The sequence below is a fragment of the Pelophylax lessonae genome (genome assembly GCF_965119305.1).
Source record: "Pelophylax lessonae genome assembly, chromosome: 1".
Taxonomy (NCBI): domain Eukaryota; kingdom Metazoa; phylum Chordata; class Amphibia; order Anura; family Ranidae; genus Pelophylax; species Pelophylax lessonae.
In genome coordinates this window covers 381688066-381705220 of record NC_138768.1, presented here as the reverse complement: position 1 = coordinate 381705220, position 17155 = coordinate 381688066, and the positions used below count along the sequence as shown (strand labels likewise).

General features: G+C 43.5%; 1 protein-coding gene across 1 annotated transcript in view; it reads right to left on the bottom strand.

Moving 5' to 3' along the window:
- Window positions 1–485: 485 nt before the first annotated feature.
- Window positions 486–17155, bottom strand: part of UHRF2 (ubiquitin like with PHD and ring finger domains 2) — a 184195-nt gene continuing 167525 nt past the window's right edge. Inside the window, exons 14-16 of the mRNA XM_082265164.1 lie at window positions 14583–14779; window positions 4817–4915; window positions 486–1810 (exon numbers count right to left, since the gene is read on the bottom strand). Of these exons, the coding sequence (XP_082121290.1) occupies window positions 1664–1810; window positions 4817–4915; window positions 14583–14779 (443 nt within the window). The 3' untranslated portion in view covers window positions 486–1663. The remainder of the gene's footprint in view (window positions 1811–4816; window positions 4916–14582; window positions 14780–17155) is intronic.

Sequence of the window (17155 nt, the reverse complement as noted above, 5' to 3'; positions counted from 1 at the left end):
GGGGCCTCAGACAACTATTACAAGACTGCACACTGTCATCGATGCCAAAGGGGGCAATACAGGGTATTAAGGATTAATGGTATGCAGACTTTTGAACAGGGGTCATTTCATTTGTTTACTTGTTGCCATGTTTTCTTTTTAGGATTGTGCCATTCTGCTATAACCTCCAGCTGAATATGAATCCCATAAGAACTAAAAGAAATGGGTTTTGCTTGCTCTTTAAAAATGGTACATAAAGTACAGTATATTACCAATTCACCAAGGATATGCAAACTTTTGGAGGCACAACTGTATATCAATCATTTCATTACAAATGTATGCAGGAATATTACAGGTTTCCAGACATAAAAGTGCAAAAACCAGCACAAATGTCTTAACAGCAGGTTGTGCAATGGACATGCACCCGATTTGATTTTCAACTCTAGTTCTAGGTCGTCTAAACTGTCCTAAATCTGTGTAACTACCAATTAAGAGAGACCACCAAAGATGCACAAACCACTTTATACCAATGATCAGACAAAACCTCACTGAGCAAATACACAAAATATTTTCATAAAAACGGCATCATATAAAAACATTTCTATAGAAAAAGGGGTTAAGTTTCTACAAGTACACAGCATAGACCAGCAAAAGAACATAAGCAACTTCTCAGAATCATAAAATATTTAATAAGGTATATTTTTAGGGGATATACTGTGTATAAAATTTGAGATCACAATAGGAAGCTAGTTTAGACCCTCTCCAAGCTATAACTGTCACCCATTTGCAATGCTTTGCAGATTGTACTGCCACTGATACAAGGCTCTACTGAAGCATACAAAATTTCAACTAATAAAAAAAAAAAAAAAGTGGCTTTCTGTATTGGAAAGACAAAAAATAAAACCACATTGCTAGAGAGTGTATTGATTATCTCTAAGAGCAGTAAAGAAAAATAAAAAGCAAAAACACAGATTACATTACACTAATGTAGCAACAATGCATACATATTGTTCTCATTAGTAATATTAGTAGTCAGCTGGCTTAAGGTACAAAATATAAAGCAGAGAGAAGCTCACAGTAATAAACTACAAATAAGCTTAGCAAAAGAATAGGGGGGAAATGAAAATAGTAAAAAAAAGGGAAAGGAACAAAATAAAAACTGGAGTTTGCGGTTAAGTAATCTAACACAACTCTTTGTATTTAAGTGCTGTCAGTGTATGTGGAGCCCTTCCTTCCTGAAAGGAGTCTACAAGCCTTTTTTCCTGCAACACACTGTGGACCCTCTTGGCACTGGAGCAGAAAAAAATGTCATGAATCAGGAATGACAACATCCAGGAGGCTGTGTGTTGGTGAAGTTCAGATGATCAATTACTTGCTCTCACTATCCCATGTATTCTCTTCCTCTGTCTTGAGGTAGTTAATACAAGCCAGACTCTAGGTGTGGTAGCCAGCATGTGAAGATAATGTCCAAATCCATGGTCTAAGGAGACAGACTACCTTGGATGTTGTGACAGTCGAGAACAGAAGACATGAAGACACAGGGAACTAACGAACATTTCCCTCAGATGCGAAGGTGGTTCGATTCCACGCTTTATGTTGGTCCGATATTCTTTTTTTGTGATTTATTGAATCTGTCTTTATTTATAAAAAGTCAAAAAGAAAGGTGCTGTGGGAGCACAACAAATCACCGTCCTTTGCTGTAGCCAGGAAAAAACTGGTCAAGCAGTGTTTGCAGGACCTTGTTAGGAACCATACTGTAAGTCTTTCCAAGGTCAAAGCGACAAGCTGGACAGCTGTAGACCTCGGCTCGAAAGGAACGTTGCAAACAGCTCTGAAACCAAGAAGTACAGTTATTCAAAAATAGCTACTTCACGGTCTTACTTTTTCAAGTTACTGAATCATCACTGGCAGCTACATATCTAAAAAGACACTGTCATCTGCCCATTCACCATGTCCCCTGATAGCCTACCCCCAAAGTAAAATATTCGTACCTACCCACACTGCGTCACCACCTCCCTGCAACAGGAGATCACTCTTTGTAAGCTCTGGCGTGGGAGCTTATCCAGGCAGACGATGTCACTTCTCTATAGACAAAGTGACTTTGTCTATCTCCACCCAATATATATATATATGTATTGTATATATATATATATATATATATATATATATATATATATATATATATACATATATACACACACACACACACACACACACAGTATCTCACAAAAAAGAGTACACCCCTCACATTTTTGTAAATATTTTATTATATCTTTTCATGTGACAACACTGAAGAAATGACACTTTGCTACAATGTAAAGTAGTGAGTGTACAGCTTGTATAACAGTGTAAACTTTGCTTTCCCCTCAAAATGACTCAACACACAGCTATTAATGTCTAAACTGCTGGCAACAAAAGTGAGTACACCTCTAAGTGATAATGTCCAAATTGGGCCCAATTAGCCATTTTTCCTTCCCGGTGTCATGAAACTCGTTAGTGTTAAAAGGTCTCAGGTGTGTTAAATTTGGTGTTCTCGCTCTCACTCGCTCATACTGGTCACTGGAAGTTCAACATGGCACCTCACGGCAAAGAACTATCTGAGGATCTAAAAAAAAAGAATTGTTGCTCTACATAAAGATGGCCTAGGCTATAAAAAGATTGCCAAGACCCTGAAAATGAGCTGCAGCACAGTAGCCAAGACCAGACAGCGGTTTAACAGGACAGATTCCACTCAGAAAAGGCCTCGCCATGGTTGACTAAAGAAGTTGAGTGCATGTGCTCAGCGTCATATCCAGAGGTTGACTATGGTAAATAGATGTATGAGTGCTGCCAGCATTGCTGCAGAGGTTGAAGGATTGGGGGTCAGCCTGTCCATGTTCAGACCAGACCATACGCCGCACACTGCATCAAATTGGTCTGCATGGCTGTCATCCCAGAAGGAAGCCCTTTCTAAAGATAATGCACAGGAAAGCCCGCAAACAGTTTGCTGAGGACAAACAGACTGCTGGAACCATGTCCTGTGGTCGGATGAGACCAAGATGAACTTATTTGGTTCAGATGGTGTCAAGCGTGTGTGTGGTGGAAACAAGTTGAGGAGTACACAGATAAGTGCGTGTTGCCTACAGTCAAGCATGGTGGTGGGAGTGTCATGGTCTGGGGCTGCATGAGTGCTGCCAGCACTGGGGCGCTACAGTTCATTGAGAGAACCATGAATGCCAACATGTACTGGGACATACTGAAGCAGAGCACGATCCCCTCCCTTCGGAAACTGGGCCACAGGGTAGTATTCCAATACAACAACCCCAAACACACCTCCAACACGACCTAAAGAAGCTGAGGGTAAAGGTGATGGACTGGCCAACCATGCTCCACAACCTAAACCCTATTGAGCCATCTGTGGAGCATCCTCAAACGGAAGGTGGAGGAGTGCGAGGTCTAACATCCACCAGCTCTGTGATGTCATCATTTAGTAGAAGAGGACTCCAGTGGCAATCTGTGAAGCTCTGGTGAACTCCATGCCCAAGAGGGTTAAGGCAGTGCTGATAAAGAATGGTTGCCACACAAAATATTGACACTTTGGGCCCAATTTGGACATTTTAACGTAGGGGTGTACTCACTTTTGTTGCCAGCGGTTTTGACATTAATGGCTGTTTGTGGAGTTATTTTGAGGGGACAGCAAATTTACACTGTTATACAAGCTGTACACTCACTACTTTACATTGTAGCAAAGTGTCATTTCTTCAGTGTTGTTACATGAAAAGATATAATAAAATATTTACAAAAATGTAAGGGGTGTACTCACTTTTGTGAGATTATATTATATATATATATATATATATATATATATATATATATATTATATATATATATATATATATATATATATATATATATATATATATATATATATATATATATATATATATATAGTTTTTTTTCACATTTATTTTATTGGTTTCAACATTAATCATTCAAAATGCACAAAACTGTGGGCTTTGTAGCAGTGTACCGCAACATACAGCAGCACATAAGCAATATCAGTACACTTGCATACACTGCATTTACAAAAAGTCACAAAAAGACCCAAAAACTTTAATCTAAAAAGTAGCCCCGCAGGGCCTAGGACCAAGTAAACTTGCAATACAACAGAAAGTGGCCTCAGAAGGCCAAAGAAGATGCTGCATGCTGCTACAACACCACGGAGGTAAGAAAAAGAGGGAATAATACCCAACTAACAATACAGTAACAAAAAAAAAGGGTACAAACCCCAACTACCCCCCACCGTTCCAGGCTAAACCCATCAGTTTGAGAGGTAAGACCCTGAAGACCTGGTCATGGCCCAAAGGTGTAAGATTAATGCCATATCAGAGGCTAGGACGTCAATCTCCACCCAATATTAAACATGATTTATTTGAAAGCCATCGGTCATTACCACTGAACATTGGCCTATTTTCGCCAAGTACCTCATTCTCTAAGTTCTAAACTTTGGGGAGCCATCTTTCTGTCCTGATGCCCCTCTTTATTCCAAAGTAAAGAGAATGGGGCAATATAGTGACAGTTGCATCTTGCACAATGAGAATTGCAGAAGGATTGACCCTTCAAGAATGGGTGAGGTAGCTAATATCATGCTGGGTACTTTTACTAACCAGTTTCAACCTAGACTAAACTTTGACGCTAGAATTTCTTAAAACTAATATTAAAACATTAATTTAAAAAAATTAAATTTTATGACAAGATAAACTGAGATCCCATTTACCTGTACATACAGCTGCACAACAAACAAAGATGAAAGCAGAATTGAAGAATATACATGCACAACTTCAAATGGTTTACTCACTTTGCACACATTGTGGAGGCAGGCAGTTGTAACTGGCTGGTAAACCAACTCCTGGCAGCATACACACATAAACGTTGACTCGACCGTTTTCAGAAATTTCTAAAAAACAAAAAACAAAAACAAATTTAAGACATCTTAATAATTTGAAAACAATTTCAGTATAGAGTGCAAATGTTTCTTATGTCCATGTTCTGATAGTTTACAGCAGAACTCCAGGTAAGCAGAACTCTAGGTAAACAGCTAAAACACAGTACAATTACATACAGGTATAGTGGGAAAAAAACTTTTTGATCCTATGCAGATTTTGTAAGTTTGACCACTGTCAAAGAAAAGAAAGGGTCTAGAATTGTTATCATAGGTGTATTTTAAATAATAAAGACCGAATATCAACCAAAAAATCCAGAAAAAACATGATAGAAATGTTATAAACAAAGTTGCAGTTCAGTATTATAAATATCTGAATCCCAAGCAAAACATGACTTAGACCCCGTTCACACAGGGGCGACGCTACTTGCTGGGGCGACCTGTGAAGTCGCGGTGCACGCCTCGGCGCGACATGCACGGACTTCATATCATTGAAGTCAATGCAGGTCGCCTCCAGGTCGCCCCAAAGTAGTACAGGACCCTTTTTCTAAGTTGGAGCGACTTGTGTCGCTCCTATTAGAACGGGTCCTGTGCTAATCAATGGCAGGCGACCCACCGCGACTTGTCAGGCGACCAAGTCGCCTGACAAGTCGCGCTAGTGTGAATGGGGACTTTGTAGTTGGTGGAGAAACCTTTGTTGGCAAGAGTAGAGGTAAGGAGTTTCTTGTAGTTGGTTACCAGGTTTGCACACATCTCAGGAGGATTTTAGTCCACTTTTTATTAACAGATATATGTTAAAAGTGTAAAAATAGTAAGGAACAAAGCAAACAAAAATGTTTTAACTATTAATAGTTTAAAAAAAAAGTGAAAAAAAAAATCAGCAGGAAAATAATAATTAAACGGAGGAGAATAAGGAGTTAAAGCATTTGTTACCCTAAAAAAAAAAAAAAAAACAAAAACAGATCCTGTTCCCATAAAGCATGATATGTGTTAATTTGGCCCCCGTATCACCCAAAATACCCGACTGTTCCTGCCAGTCTCTACCCTCCTCCCTGTACATGAACCACAGTGTATCATGGCTGCTGAACTCTGACACTGTGGTCAGCGTACGTGTCTCCGTCATCTGCAGCTATCTGAAGCTCTCCTCTTCCCCCCCCGCCTGTCCGCTCACTGGCGTGGCTCTGCTCCCCTCCCAGCTGAAACAAAACTATGTGATCTTTACATCATCCCCTCTGTTAAATTACAAAACTCCTCCCCAGCTGACGTCAGAGGAAGTTCCTGGCCCCATTCCCTGGAGATTTCAGACGTGGAAAGAAGAGAGCCGGGATACACGTGATCGCCGATAGGAGCTGTGAAAACAGGTAGAAATCACCTTTTTTAAATAACGCACAGGCACTAGGATACGGATTGTAATCCAACAGAGGGGATGATGTAAAGATCACATAGTGGCTTAACAACCACTTTAAGGCTGATTAGTGTCAATTAAGGGTTAAAAAGAGGAACAAATAAAAAAAAAAAAAAAAAATTATAGTTTTTTTTTTTACTTTTACTTGACAGGTTGCTGACCTTATCTGCAGATCAAAGTTCCTTGTACAGGTCTACGATCTTGTCCCCAACGTCCTTTGACAGCTCTTTGGTCTTGCCCATGATGGTGAGGTTTGGAAGAAAGATTCTGTGGACAGGTGTCTTATACACACACAACGAGTTGTCGTTAGGAGCACCTTCTTAAATTGACAGGACTAATCTGCGTACTACATGAGCACATACTGTAGCCAGTCTGTGGAAGCCAGAATTATTGTTGGTTGGTAGGGGATCAAATACTTCTTTTACTCACTGAACTGCAACTCAATATAGAACATTTGTATTAGGTGTTTTTTTTCTGGATTTTTGGTTGATATTCTGTCTCAATCATTTTAAATACACCTATGATAACAATTATAGACCCATCATTTCTTTGCAAGTGGTCCAACTTACAAAATCTGCAGAGAATCAAAACTGGACTTTTGTACTTACCTTAAAATCCTTTTCTCTGAAGTTCGACAGACGCAGCTCCATATCTTCTTTAGACCATTGGGTTATTCTCTTCCCATCAGGAATAGGACACTAGGCAGGAAAAAGCTTTACCACGCCTATGGGTGCTGTCCCTGCAGTCATAACCCCACACAACCTGCTACAGCATCTAGTTTAGTTGCAAGCAGTGTTTAGAAGAAAAAAAAAAAAACATTCACTCAGAAGTAGAGGGACGGGTGCTGCGTCTGTCGAACTTAAGAGAAAAAAGATTTTAAGTACAAAAATCCAGTTTTATCGATCGTTATCAACAGGCGCAGCTCCATATCTTCTTTAGACCATTGGGATGTCCCAAAGCAGTATTTTCATGAGGGGTGGAAGACAATGCCAAGAAGAACGTACAGTACTCCCCAAAGGCAAAACGTAGCCAACCAGGTAATATGGAGCTCCACCAGGAACAACTGGAGCTCACATAGAAAAAAAACTTACACCCTCAAAGAGAACAAAAAAAGATTCTCTTCAAACAGCTGCCTAAAAAACCTTGCGGTCAAAAGAGGCATCGGAAGATGCCAACACATCAACTTTATAGAATTTTGTGAACGTATGCACAGACTACCATGTTTCCGCCTTGCAAACTTGCATCACTGACGCCTGATGGAGAAAAGCCCAAGAGGCACTCAGCGCTCTAGGAGAATGCGCCTTCACAGGAAACGGAGGAACCTGACCCTTCAGCGAATAAGCCTGAACAACCATCTGCCTGATCCATCTGGATATGGTCACAGCAGAAGCAGCCAATCCCTTACGAGGACCCTCGGTAAGGACAAATAGAGCGTCTGTATTTCTGAAAGACTCAATGGCCGCCAGGTAAACCCTGATCGCCCGAACCACATCCAAAGAATGCAAGGCAATTTCCCTAGGATGCTTAGGCTTGGGACAGAGTGAAGGCCGCACAATGTCTTCATTCAAATAAAAATCAGAAACCACCTTAAGGAGAAAAGACTGATTTGGTCAGAGTACCACTTTATCTGTGGACCACCAAATAAGGTGAGCGGCAAGACAACGCCACCAATTCAGATACTCTGCGGGCAGAAGTGATAGCCACCAAAAAGGCAACCTTCTGAGACAATGAAAGCAGGGAATCTCCCGAATGTTCACAAAAGGAGGCTTTTGAAGAATAGAGAATACCAGAATCAGATCTCTTGAAGGTAGCGGGGACCGCGTTGGAGGAGCCATACGACGCACTCCCTGAATGAAGGTACGAATCAAGGCATGCGTAGCGAACAGGCGTTGAAATATATAGCCAATGCTGACACTTGGCCTTTGATAGTGCCCAAAGCCAACCGTTCAACCCCTTTCTGCAGAAGGGCCAAAACCCTAGCAGCCGAAAACAAGAGAGGGTGCACCTTCAGTGATTCGCACCATGAAATGTACGATTTGTATGTATGATGATATATCTTCCTGGAGGTTCGACTTCCTAGCCTTCAATAGCGTAAGAATCACAGTCAGAAAGACCTCTATCCCTCAACACCTGGCTTTCAACAGCCATGCCGTTAAAGCCAGCGACTGTAAAGCAGGATGGAAGATCGGATTTTGAGACAGCAGATCTTCCTTGAGAGGAAGTCTTCAAGGAGCATCAGTGACCAACCTTACTAGGTCTGCGTACCAAGACCAGCGAGGCCAGTCTGGAGCCACCAGAATGACCTGGATCCCAACTACCTCTATCCTACGTAGAATCCTCAGCAGAAATTTCAGCGGTGGAAAGGCATAAATCAGCCAATACTGACCCAAAGGAGCCACCAGTATGTCTGTAGCATCGGCCAGAGGATCTCGAAATCTGGCTATGAACCTCTGAACCTTCTTGTGGATATGAGAAGCAAATAGATCGACATTGGGTGCCCCCCTTCGGACCCACAGGAGATGAAACACGTCCGGGTGTAGGGATCACTCCCCTTGATCCAACACCTGATGACTCAGGTAATCCACTTGGTGCCCCCCTGGTGATTGATGTAAGCCACAGCTGTGGCATTTTCCAATTGAATCCGAACAGGACAATCTTGCAGACGAGTGGTTCAGTGGCTCAGACAAAGCTTTATTGCTCTGAGCTCCAAAACATTTATCGGCAGTTTGGACTCTTCTACTGTCCAGGTTCCCTGGGCACAGAGCTTCCCCAGTACCCCGTCCCAGCCCGATAGGCTAGCGTCAGTGGTTACCACCGTCCAAAACAATGGGAGGGAGGGAGGAAGGACATGCCATGTCAGTGCTGGAGAATGAAGACACCATAACAGCGCAGATCTTGTGTTGTGGCTCAACCAAATCAAAGTTTCCAAGGACTTCGGATCCTTGTTCCATTTGACAAGAATCTCTCTTTGCAAAGGTCTGGTATGGAACTGAGCAAATGGAACCGCCTCGAAGGTTGATACCATCAGACCCAAGGTGCGCATGCAAGTCCACAGAGAGGACAGATTGTTTGCCAACAACAATCAGATCGCCCCCTGCAACTTCTGCAGCTTGTCCGTGGGAAGAAAGACCCTCTCCAAAGCTAAATCCAGAGTCAGGTCCAGATAATCCAGTCTCAAGGAAGGGATCAGGGTGGATTTCTTGAAATTGATGTTCCACCCGAACTCCTGCAGGGAGCCGACAGTGATCGTCAGGTCGCCCATCAGGGTTGAATGAGAGTCTGCTCTCAATAATTGAGATCGTTCAGATACCCAGGTACTGCAATCCTCAGTTTCCAACAGGAGCGGAGGCGAGACCAAAGGATAACGCTACAAATTGATAATGCTCTTCTGCTACCAAAGCGTAGAAACCGATGGTGACCAGTGTAGATAGGGATGTGAAGATATGCATCTTTGATATCTATGGAAGCCAAAAAGTCTCCCTGGTGTAGTGACGCCACTACCGTTCGGATAGATTCCATGCGAAACTTCTGTACCTACACGAAGCGTTTCACAGCCTTGAGATCCAGAATTGGACGCACTTTGCCCTCTTTTCTGGGCACAGTAAAAACAGGTTTGAATAAAACCCTTGAAAGCGTTCCTGAGAGGGAACTGGTAAAATCACCTCTTGCGACAGCAGATCTTGTACCCCCTTCCGTAGATTCCGTAACCGGTCTGGAGATAGGCGCAGGTTGGACGGGAAGAACCTGTCGACGGACGAGACCAGAATTCGATCTTGTACCCTGATCAGATCAGTTCGTGAACCCATTAGTCCTGAATCAAGAAAGTCCAAGGTTCCGGAAAGAACCGAAGACGCCCCCCCCCACACCAGAATCGGTTGAAAGCGCCCCTTCGTGCAGACGAGGATTTGTCTGCAGATCCAGACTGGCCGGACTTTGATTTACCTGACCATGGATTCTTGGAATTCCCAGACCTGAACGTCTTTCCTTTTTCTCGCGACCTCGAGGTCTGAAAAAACGGCTTATGAGCAAGTGAAAGAAGGCCCCCGTCTATGATGTGGCGCCTTGCCCTTAGAGAACTGAGGAAGAGAGTACTCTTCCCACCCGGAAGGCCTTTGAACAACTCATCAAGAGAGAATCCAAACAACCTCTCCCCCATAAAGGGAAGATCCGTCAAAGCCTTTTTGGAAGCCTTTTAACCACACCATGCGTCTAATTGCAATCCCCACTGCCAACACTCTGGCCACAAGGGGAGCCGCATCCAAGGACGCATCACACATGAACACCAGGGTCTGAGCCATCTGGTCCATTAGTTCCAGCACCGCTGGGGAGAGCTGCTCGGCTTCCAAGTTACCTCTTAGTAACTTCACGTGTAGATGGGGGGGGGGGGGGGGGGCAGACTCCACTCGTCTATACACAGGGTCAGCGAAGGCTGGGGATTCTTCCACCGAAACCACAGTAGACTTATTCAGCCTGGAAACCGGGTGATCCACCTTTGGTGTCACGTCCACCTAGTGGAAACTGCATCTGCAAAAGGATAACAGCATTTAAAGCGCTTAGGCACCACTAGCATGTGCTTGATGTGCCACCATTGTTCATTGACAATATCGTCAAAAAGCTCCGGACAAGGAAACACCTTGCCTGATTTTCAGGAGCCAAAAGACATCTGCGAACCAGACGCTGTAGATTCATCTGCCAATGTTAAAGTTTCCCGCACTGAAACGATAAGTGCTTTCACCAATGCGCGTTCCCGCGTGGTGGCGGATGAGGACAGGTCCTCTTCACCATCAGAATGCGAAGACAGTGACCCCTCAGGGTGGGGTGCATCTGCGACGGCCATATCTGCCTCAGAATCTGAGGAAACTACAGAGGGAGGCGAAGGCAGAAGGGGTTTGTGGCTAGCAACACTTTTACATACAAAATCTACGTTTGACACCAGGTTTTCCAAGACTGCTGTAAGCGCAGACGGGCTGAGACCCAAAGGTTTCTGCAGCCACACCTAGGGGGTCTGTAGGTGAAATTATAACCTTGGGACTCCATATTACACTGATATGAAAAAAATGCAGTGTCACTATAAAAGTCCCTAAATTGCGATCCCACCGCTAATTTAGTGGTACACCTAGTCCCAATCCAACACAAGCTGACAGAGTGGGTAAGTAAAACCTACAGGGGAGCCCAGAAACATTACCAGGCCGCTCAGGAGACTGCCAGCACGTTCTTGTGAAAACGAAAGTAAAAACGTTCTGTCACAGGAAATGACAAGCACAGCTTGTCATAGCTAGATTCCTATGTTACATGCCGTTCGCCTGTCCATCAATTGTGAACTAAAAGAAAATGCCTGCTCCATGCATTTCTAAAGGGAACTAAAAAAAATGGCTGCACATCCTTTTCAATGGGAGAATAGAAGCATGAATCTACAGCAAAATGGTGTCCCTGAGGGGGTAGGCCTACATCCCAGAGGTCAGAGGAACCGAGAGAGCCCGAGGGTCTGACTATTCAAGGGAGGGGGCCCACGTCCACCCTGAGACCGCCAGAGGATTAGGGGGACAGTATTACTCATCATACCATGGTGCCAGGTGGGTGCCACTCCGCAGTCCTCCTCCCACCCGGGGAGGGGGTGCTGCCAGCCAGGTGGTACGCTGCGACTCAGGGCGTCCCAGGTCGATCGCATCCCAACAAGACCTGTCCACTTGCAGGCTCGTCCCCATTCACCGGGGCTCTGTCGTGGCGAGGTCAGGTTCTGGACTATAACCTGCTCACGCTCGCTGGCCAGGCTGGGAGACCATAAGGATATAGAATATCCAGTCCGAAACCAGAGCCGGCTGTTGCTTGTAGTTCTCCAGGAACTCTAACTAGTGAAAATTAAAAAAAAAAATGAAAATAAAAAAAATTACAAAACAACAAATTTCCCCTATTAATAGCGAAGACCGAAATCCCAGCAGGGAACTAGTTCCTATTTCTAAACTATGCAGAAACAAACTAGATGCTGTAGCAGAGTGTCTGGGGTTATGCCTGCAGGGACAGCCCCCATAGGTGTGGAGAAGCTTTTTTCCTGCCTAGTGTCCTATTCCTGATGGGAGGAGCATAACCCAATGGTCTAAAGAATATATGGAGCTGCGTCTTGTCGATGAACGATAGGGAAATAATTATTTTCGCCGCTGTATATAGAAAATATTTAAGTCTTGGGGCTGTCTGGCCAAAAGTACAGACAGTCCAGCCAGCAAGCCACCAGCCATGGTGACCTGACTTTTCTACACTGCACTTTAGCTACACAGCTAGGTCACCTCCCTGCCACTACCTGTGATTGTAGTGAAGCAACAGCACACTGATGCGCTCATTCTTCCAATCACTCATCCTCAGTATGTTCCCTATCAGCACTGCAGCACATCCGGTTGGTCCCTACTTCTAGCTTTCCCATTCCCAGTCTTCCAGAGTTCTACTGTACAGTTAATGCATGTCCCTAATGCCAAAAGAAAGCAGCAACGCTTTATAAAGGCGATTTCCTTCATGGTGGTTTAGGAAGGGTGCCACCGGAAAGGAAGAAGAGTGCACAAAGGCAGGGCTAATTAAAGACCCAATTCTTGGCTCACTTCTTTCCCTGCAGCGCCTCTACTAATTCGCTATGCAAGTGAGGCTTGAAATTGCCTAATTCAAACCTCATCAACTGGCAGCCGAACCTGATGCTGTGGAGTGTCTGCACTGAGGTCAGCTCTCCACACACATTTCATCTGTCAGGTTCTTTCCTCTCCTGGCCAGGGGAAGAGGTCCAGTGACATTAGTGCCCAGTCCCCACTGACGTTAGTGAATCCCTCTATCTGCATCAATTAGCTAAAATTAGCCACACAAAAGAAAAGACAAAAATTGCTCTCATGCCTTTTGTGTCACACGCTTTAGCCCTTCCACAGACAATGGGGGCACACCGTATTTATAGGATCACCCAACACAAACACAGCTAATTACAGAGCAGGCCGATAGGTTTTCCCATCCTGAACCCAGAGCCCTCACATGGCAGATTGGTCCCCAATCTGATGCCATGTCACCAATCACATTGGAAGCATGACAGTAAAGGGACAGATCTACTCTGTACAGAGTAGAGAGAGAGCCCCGGGATCCCATAACATAGGACGACTGTGCTGTGTCTGAGCTAGGAGGCAGGCTGTCATGTCTGACCTCGCCTCCCGGTTGTCTGTCTGCCATGGGGAGCCACTGGCTTTGAGGCACTAAGCATGTCTACAGATGGAAGTTCTGACTTCACTGACTAGAAGCTGGTTTAAAAGAAATGACACTCCCCAAACAGGATATTGTGCGAAACTTGTAAGTACATAAGAGAACCAGAACCTTCACTAAGCAGAAGAGTGGGTTTGATAATATAGTCTTCAGTGCCTTCACCCAGAATAGGGCCTCAGAGCAGAGGAGGCTCCCTTCCTGGGAAATTACCTAGTAATCGAATTGTGGATGGAGGAGAACTACTCTCTGGGTGGGGTAGCCAAACTCTTTGAGTTTTTGTCCCAAATGAAAGAATGTCTAGCTTCACCACTGCATACCAGTCAAGACCAGTGTTAACCACTTTTCGCCTGCGCTATAGCCAAAAGATGGCGGCTTCAGCGCGGGCTTCCAGTTCCCGGGAGGGCGTCTATAGACGCCCTCCCGCTAACGCGTGCTCTGTGATCAAGTCCTTCAGATTCGGCTGAGAGAAGGGTAAAGGGCAAATTACAGGGGCCCTTTACCACGTGATTAAGGGTCAGCCAATGACCGTTGATCACGCAAGTAAACAGAAGCCAATTATCGGCTATTTTTCTCCTCACGATCAGCATAAGGAAAGAAGAAAACCAGGAACCGGCTTCTGTTACAGGGACATCAGTCCCAATCTGTGCCGCTAATCAGTGCCCCCCCCCCCATTTCCTCTTTGTGCGACCGGCAGCTACTATTCACCTTGCCACCAGGTGTGTTTCTGACGCGTCCTCTTAACAGGCTACTTGCTATGCTGGTTTACATCCGCAACACCCTCGGCCATCAATGCAAACCACATTAACAATTACAATTCCCAGCATTTCCTAATGGTGGTGCAGTGAGCAAATATGACTTATTCATCTCTAGGATACCTCCTCTAAGTGCCTTGGCTGTAGCTGCTTTTTCTCAAAAGTCACTGTTGAAGGTATTTTTCTGCTAAATGGTAAAGCTTTATTATAGAAAATTAGCAGCTTTTTAATGTAATTTACTTGTGTCCCAGAGTTCAGCTTATTATAATCAAGAACCTGTAGCTGGATTAACACAACTTACAGGGCCCTCCTTAATTGAAGACAGAACCTCGTCCCACAGCTTCTGATTTTGAGAGTCCTCTTTAATTAACCAATCCTGCTGTTCTGTTAGTTGAAATGCTTCCCCGCCCTTCTTCTCCTCATCATCCTCCTCTTCCTCCTCCTCCTCTTCCGACAGCTTCACAGACTTAGATGGCAAGGTGTCCTCATTTGGCTCATCTGAAAAAAATGTCAACAAACATAAGATGATTGAAAAGAAATACACACTAAAATGATAAACACAACAGAGCAGACGTACAATGCCTGAAGTAGGAAGACCTAATGCACATTAGTTGGCGAGCTTCAATAGTAAATGATACCCTCTGCTGGTCAGAGCCAGCTCTGAGCCCAGTTTGAAACGTATCTAAGCAGGATTAAGATGTGCTTGAAATTATAAAATATTGCACACTATATTGTAGGCATGCTGTACATAAAATATAAACCATGGAGATTTAAAAATAATTCACAGCCACTCTTGCCTAAAGTGGATGTAAACCTTCACCTATACCAAGTGAAGAACAGCCTCAGATGATACATTGAGATTAAACAAATCTCCCTACAGAAGTTTTACATGTCTATCTGTTGTCTTCAACTTAATATATTCTGGGTCTTGGCAATCTTCTTATAGCCTAGGCCACCTTTATGTAGAGCACATATTTTTTTTGGATCCTAGAGAGTTCTTTGCCATGAGGTGCCATGTTGAACTTCCAGCGACCATTATGAAAGAGTGAGAGCGATAACACCAAATTTAACACACCTGCTCCCCATTCATGCCTGAGACCTTGTAACACTAACGAGTCACATGACACTGGGGAGGGAAAATGGCTAATTGGGCCCAATTCAGACATTTTCACTTAGGGGTGTACTCACTTTTGTTGCGTTATTTTGAGGGAACAGCAATTTTACACTGTTATACAAGCTGTACACTCACTACTTTACATTGTAACAAAGTTTAATTTCTTCAGTGTTGTCACATGAAAAGATATAATAAAATATTTACAAAAATGTGAGGGGTGTACTCACTTTTGTGAGATACTGTATATATCATTTTTACATACGGTCAGCAGAGAAAGTGCAGTGTCACTATGGCGTATTGCTGTAGCAGTGATCATGTACCAATGATGGCTGCTCTGATATAACTGTGCTGTCAGTCATGGTCTCTGACCACTGCAACAGCAGTAAAATGTTTTTTTCAGCCAATGAAAGTTAGGTAAAATAGGCAAAAACAGAAAAGTCTATGAACATAATTTAAATGGTCTCAGTATCGAAAATAGGTAAAATAGGCAAAAACAGAAAAGTCTATGAACATAATTTAAATGGTCTCAGTATCGAAAATAGTTGATCGAGTGTTCTTTCCCTCCCCCCCGGCTCGCTGCTGCTGTTATACTCAAGGAAGGGCACAACATGGCAGGCGAAGCAAGTCTGTCCTTTTTTACACCGTCACAGCACTGCGATGTTAGAACAACACAGATCTCTGCGAGGGCAATATAAACCATTGTTTTCTGTTCACACTGCAACAGTGCCCTTGGGTGTTGAGCAGTGCGGTGTAAAAAGCATACTGTGAGCATTTTTCTACAGTGGATTGGAGCTCACGTGAAACCTCCACATACAGTCTGTTTCTATGTACCGCTACTGAGCTGCAGTGAATAAAAATGAATGCAATGTAATTTTGACAATTTCAAGTTGAAAGAAAAAAAGGACAAAGTGCAATGCAAATAAATGTGCACTGTTACACTAGTTCCTGGACCTCACACTAACAGGTGTCCACACAGTAGAACCCTGCATTTTACCATATAGGCCAGGACGTTTGGGACCTAAAGGGTGGGGGGCGACTGTGAAGTGAAGGTTCGGAGTCCTAGCACCAACATGACACTCTAAACCCTGCTGCAAGAAAATTTTACTGACTGGACCCCCGTGAATCTTTTTAGTGCCCAACATAGGCGATATCCCCATATCCTCTGTCTCTAAACAAGTGACTCACTTATTCCTCACTTTGGAAACTGTGGGCTAAGATGTGGAAATTATTCCTAATTTGCATACAGCTGTCCTGATGCGTTCTTATCATGAGAGGTCTATTTTCATGAGAGGTCTATTTTCATATACAAATTTGTCTCATACTATTTATTTTTATACAGAACTATTCTTGAAGCTGGTGTAAGCCCATGCTTCAAATATATTCTATATCAGAATTCCTCAATTATGGCTACTGGGAACGACAAAGTGATTGTTGATCCACCTATTTATACTTTTTAGCTCATTATAATTTATTTTTGCCGAGTGATATGCAACCTCTATTTAAAATGAGTTCATTATCGTTTATTACTTTATAATTGTACATTTTACCTTTAAGTATACAGCATTTGGCTTTCTAAAGCCTCATGCACACTGTAGCTCATAAAAGAGGTTTTTACAGGCATTAGAGCTTTTCTTCGCTGCCTCTAAACTCCCCTTGGTTAGCCTACAGTATGTGTCCATGCAAACTATAGGCATTTTGGGGAGTTCAGAGGCAGAAAAAAAAAAATCACTTGTGAGCATTTTTTATGCTCAAAAGCTCTT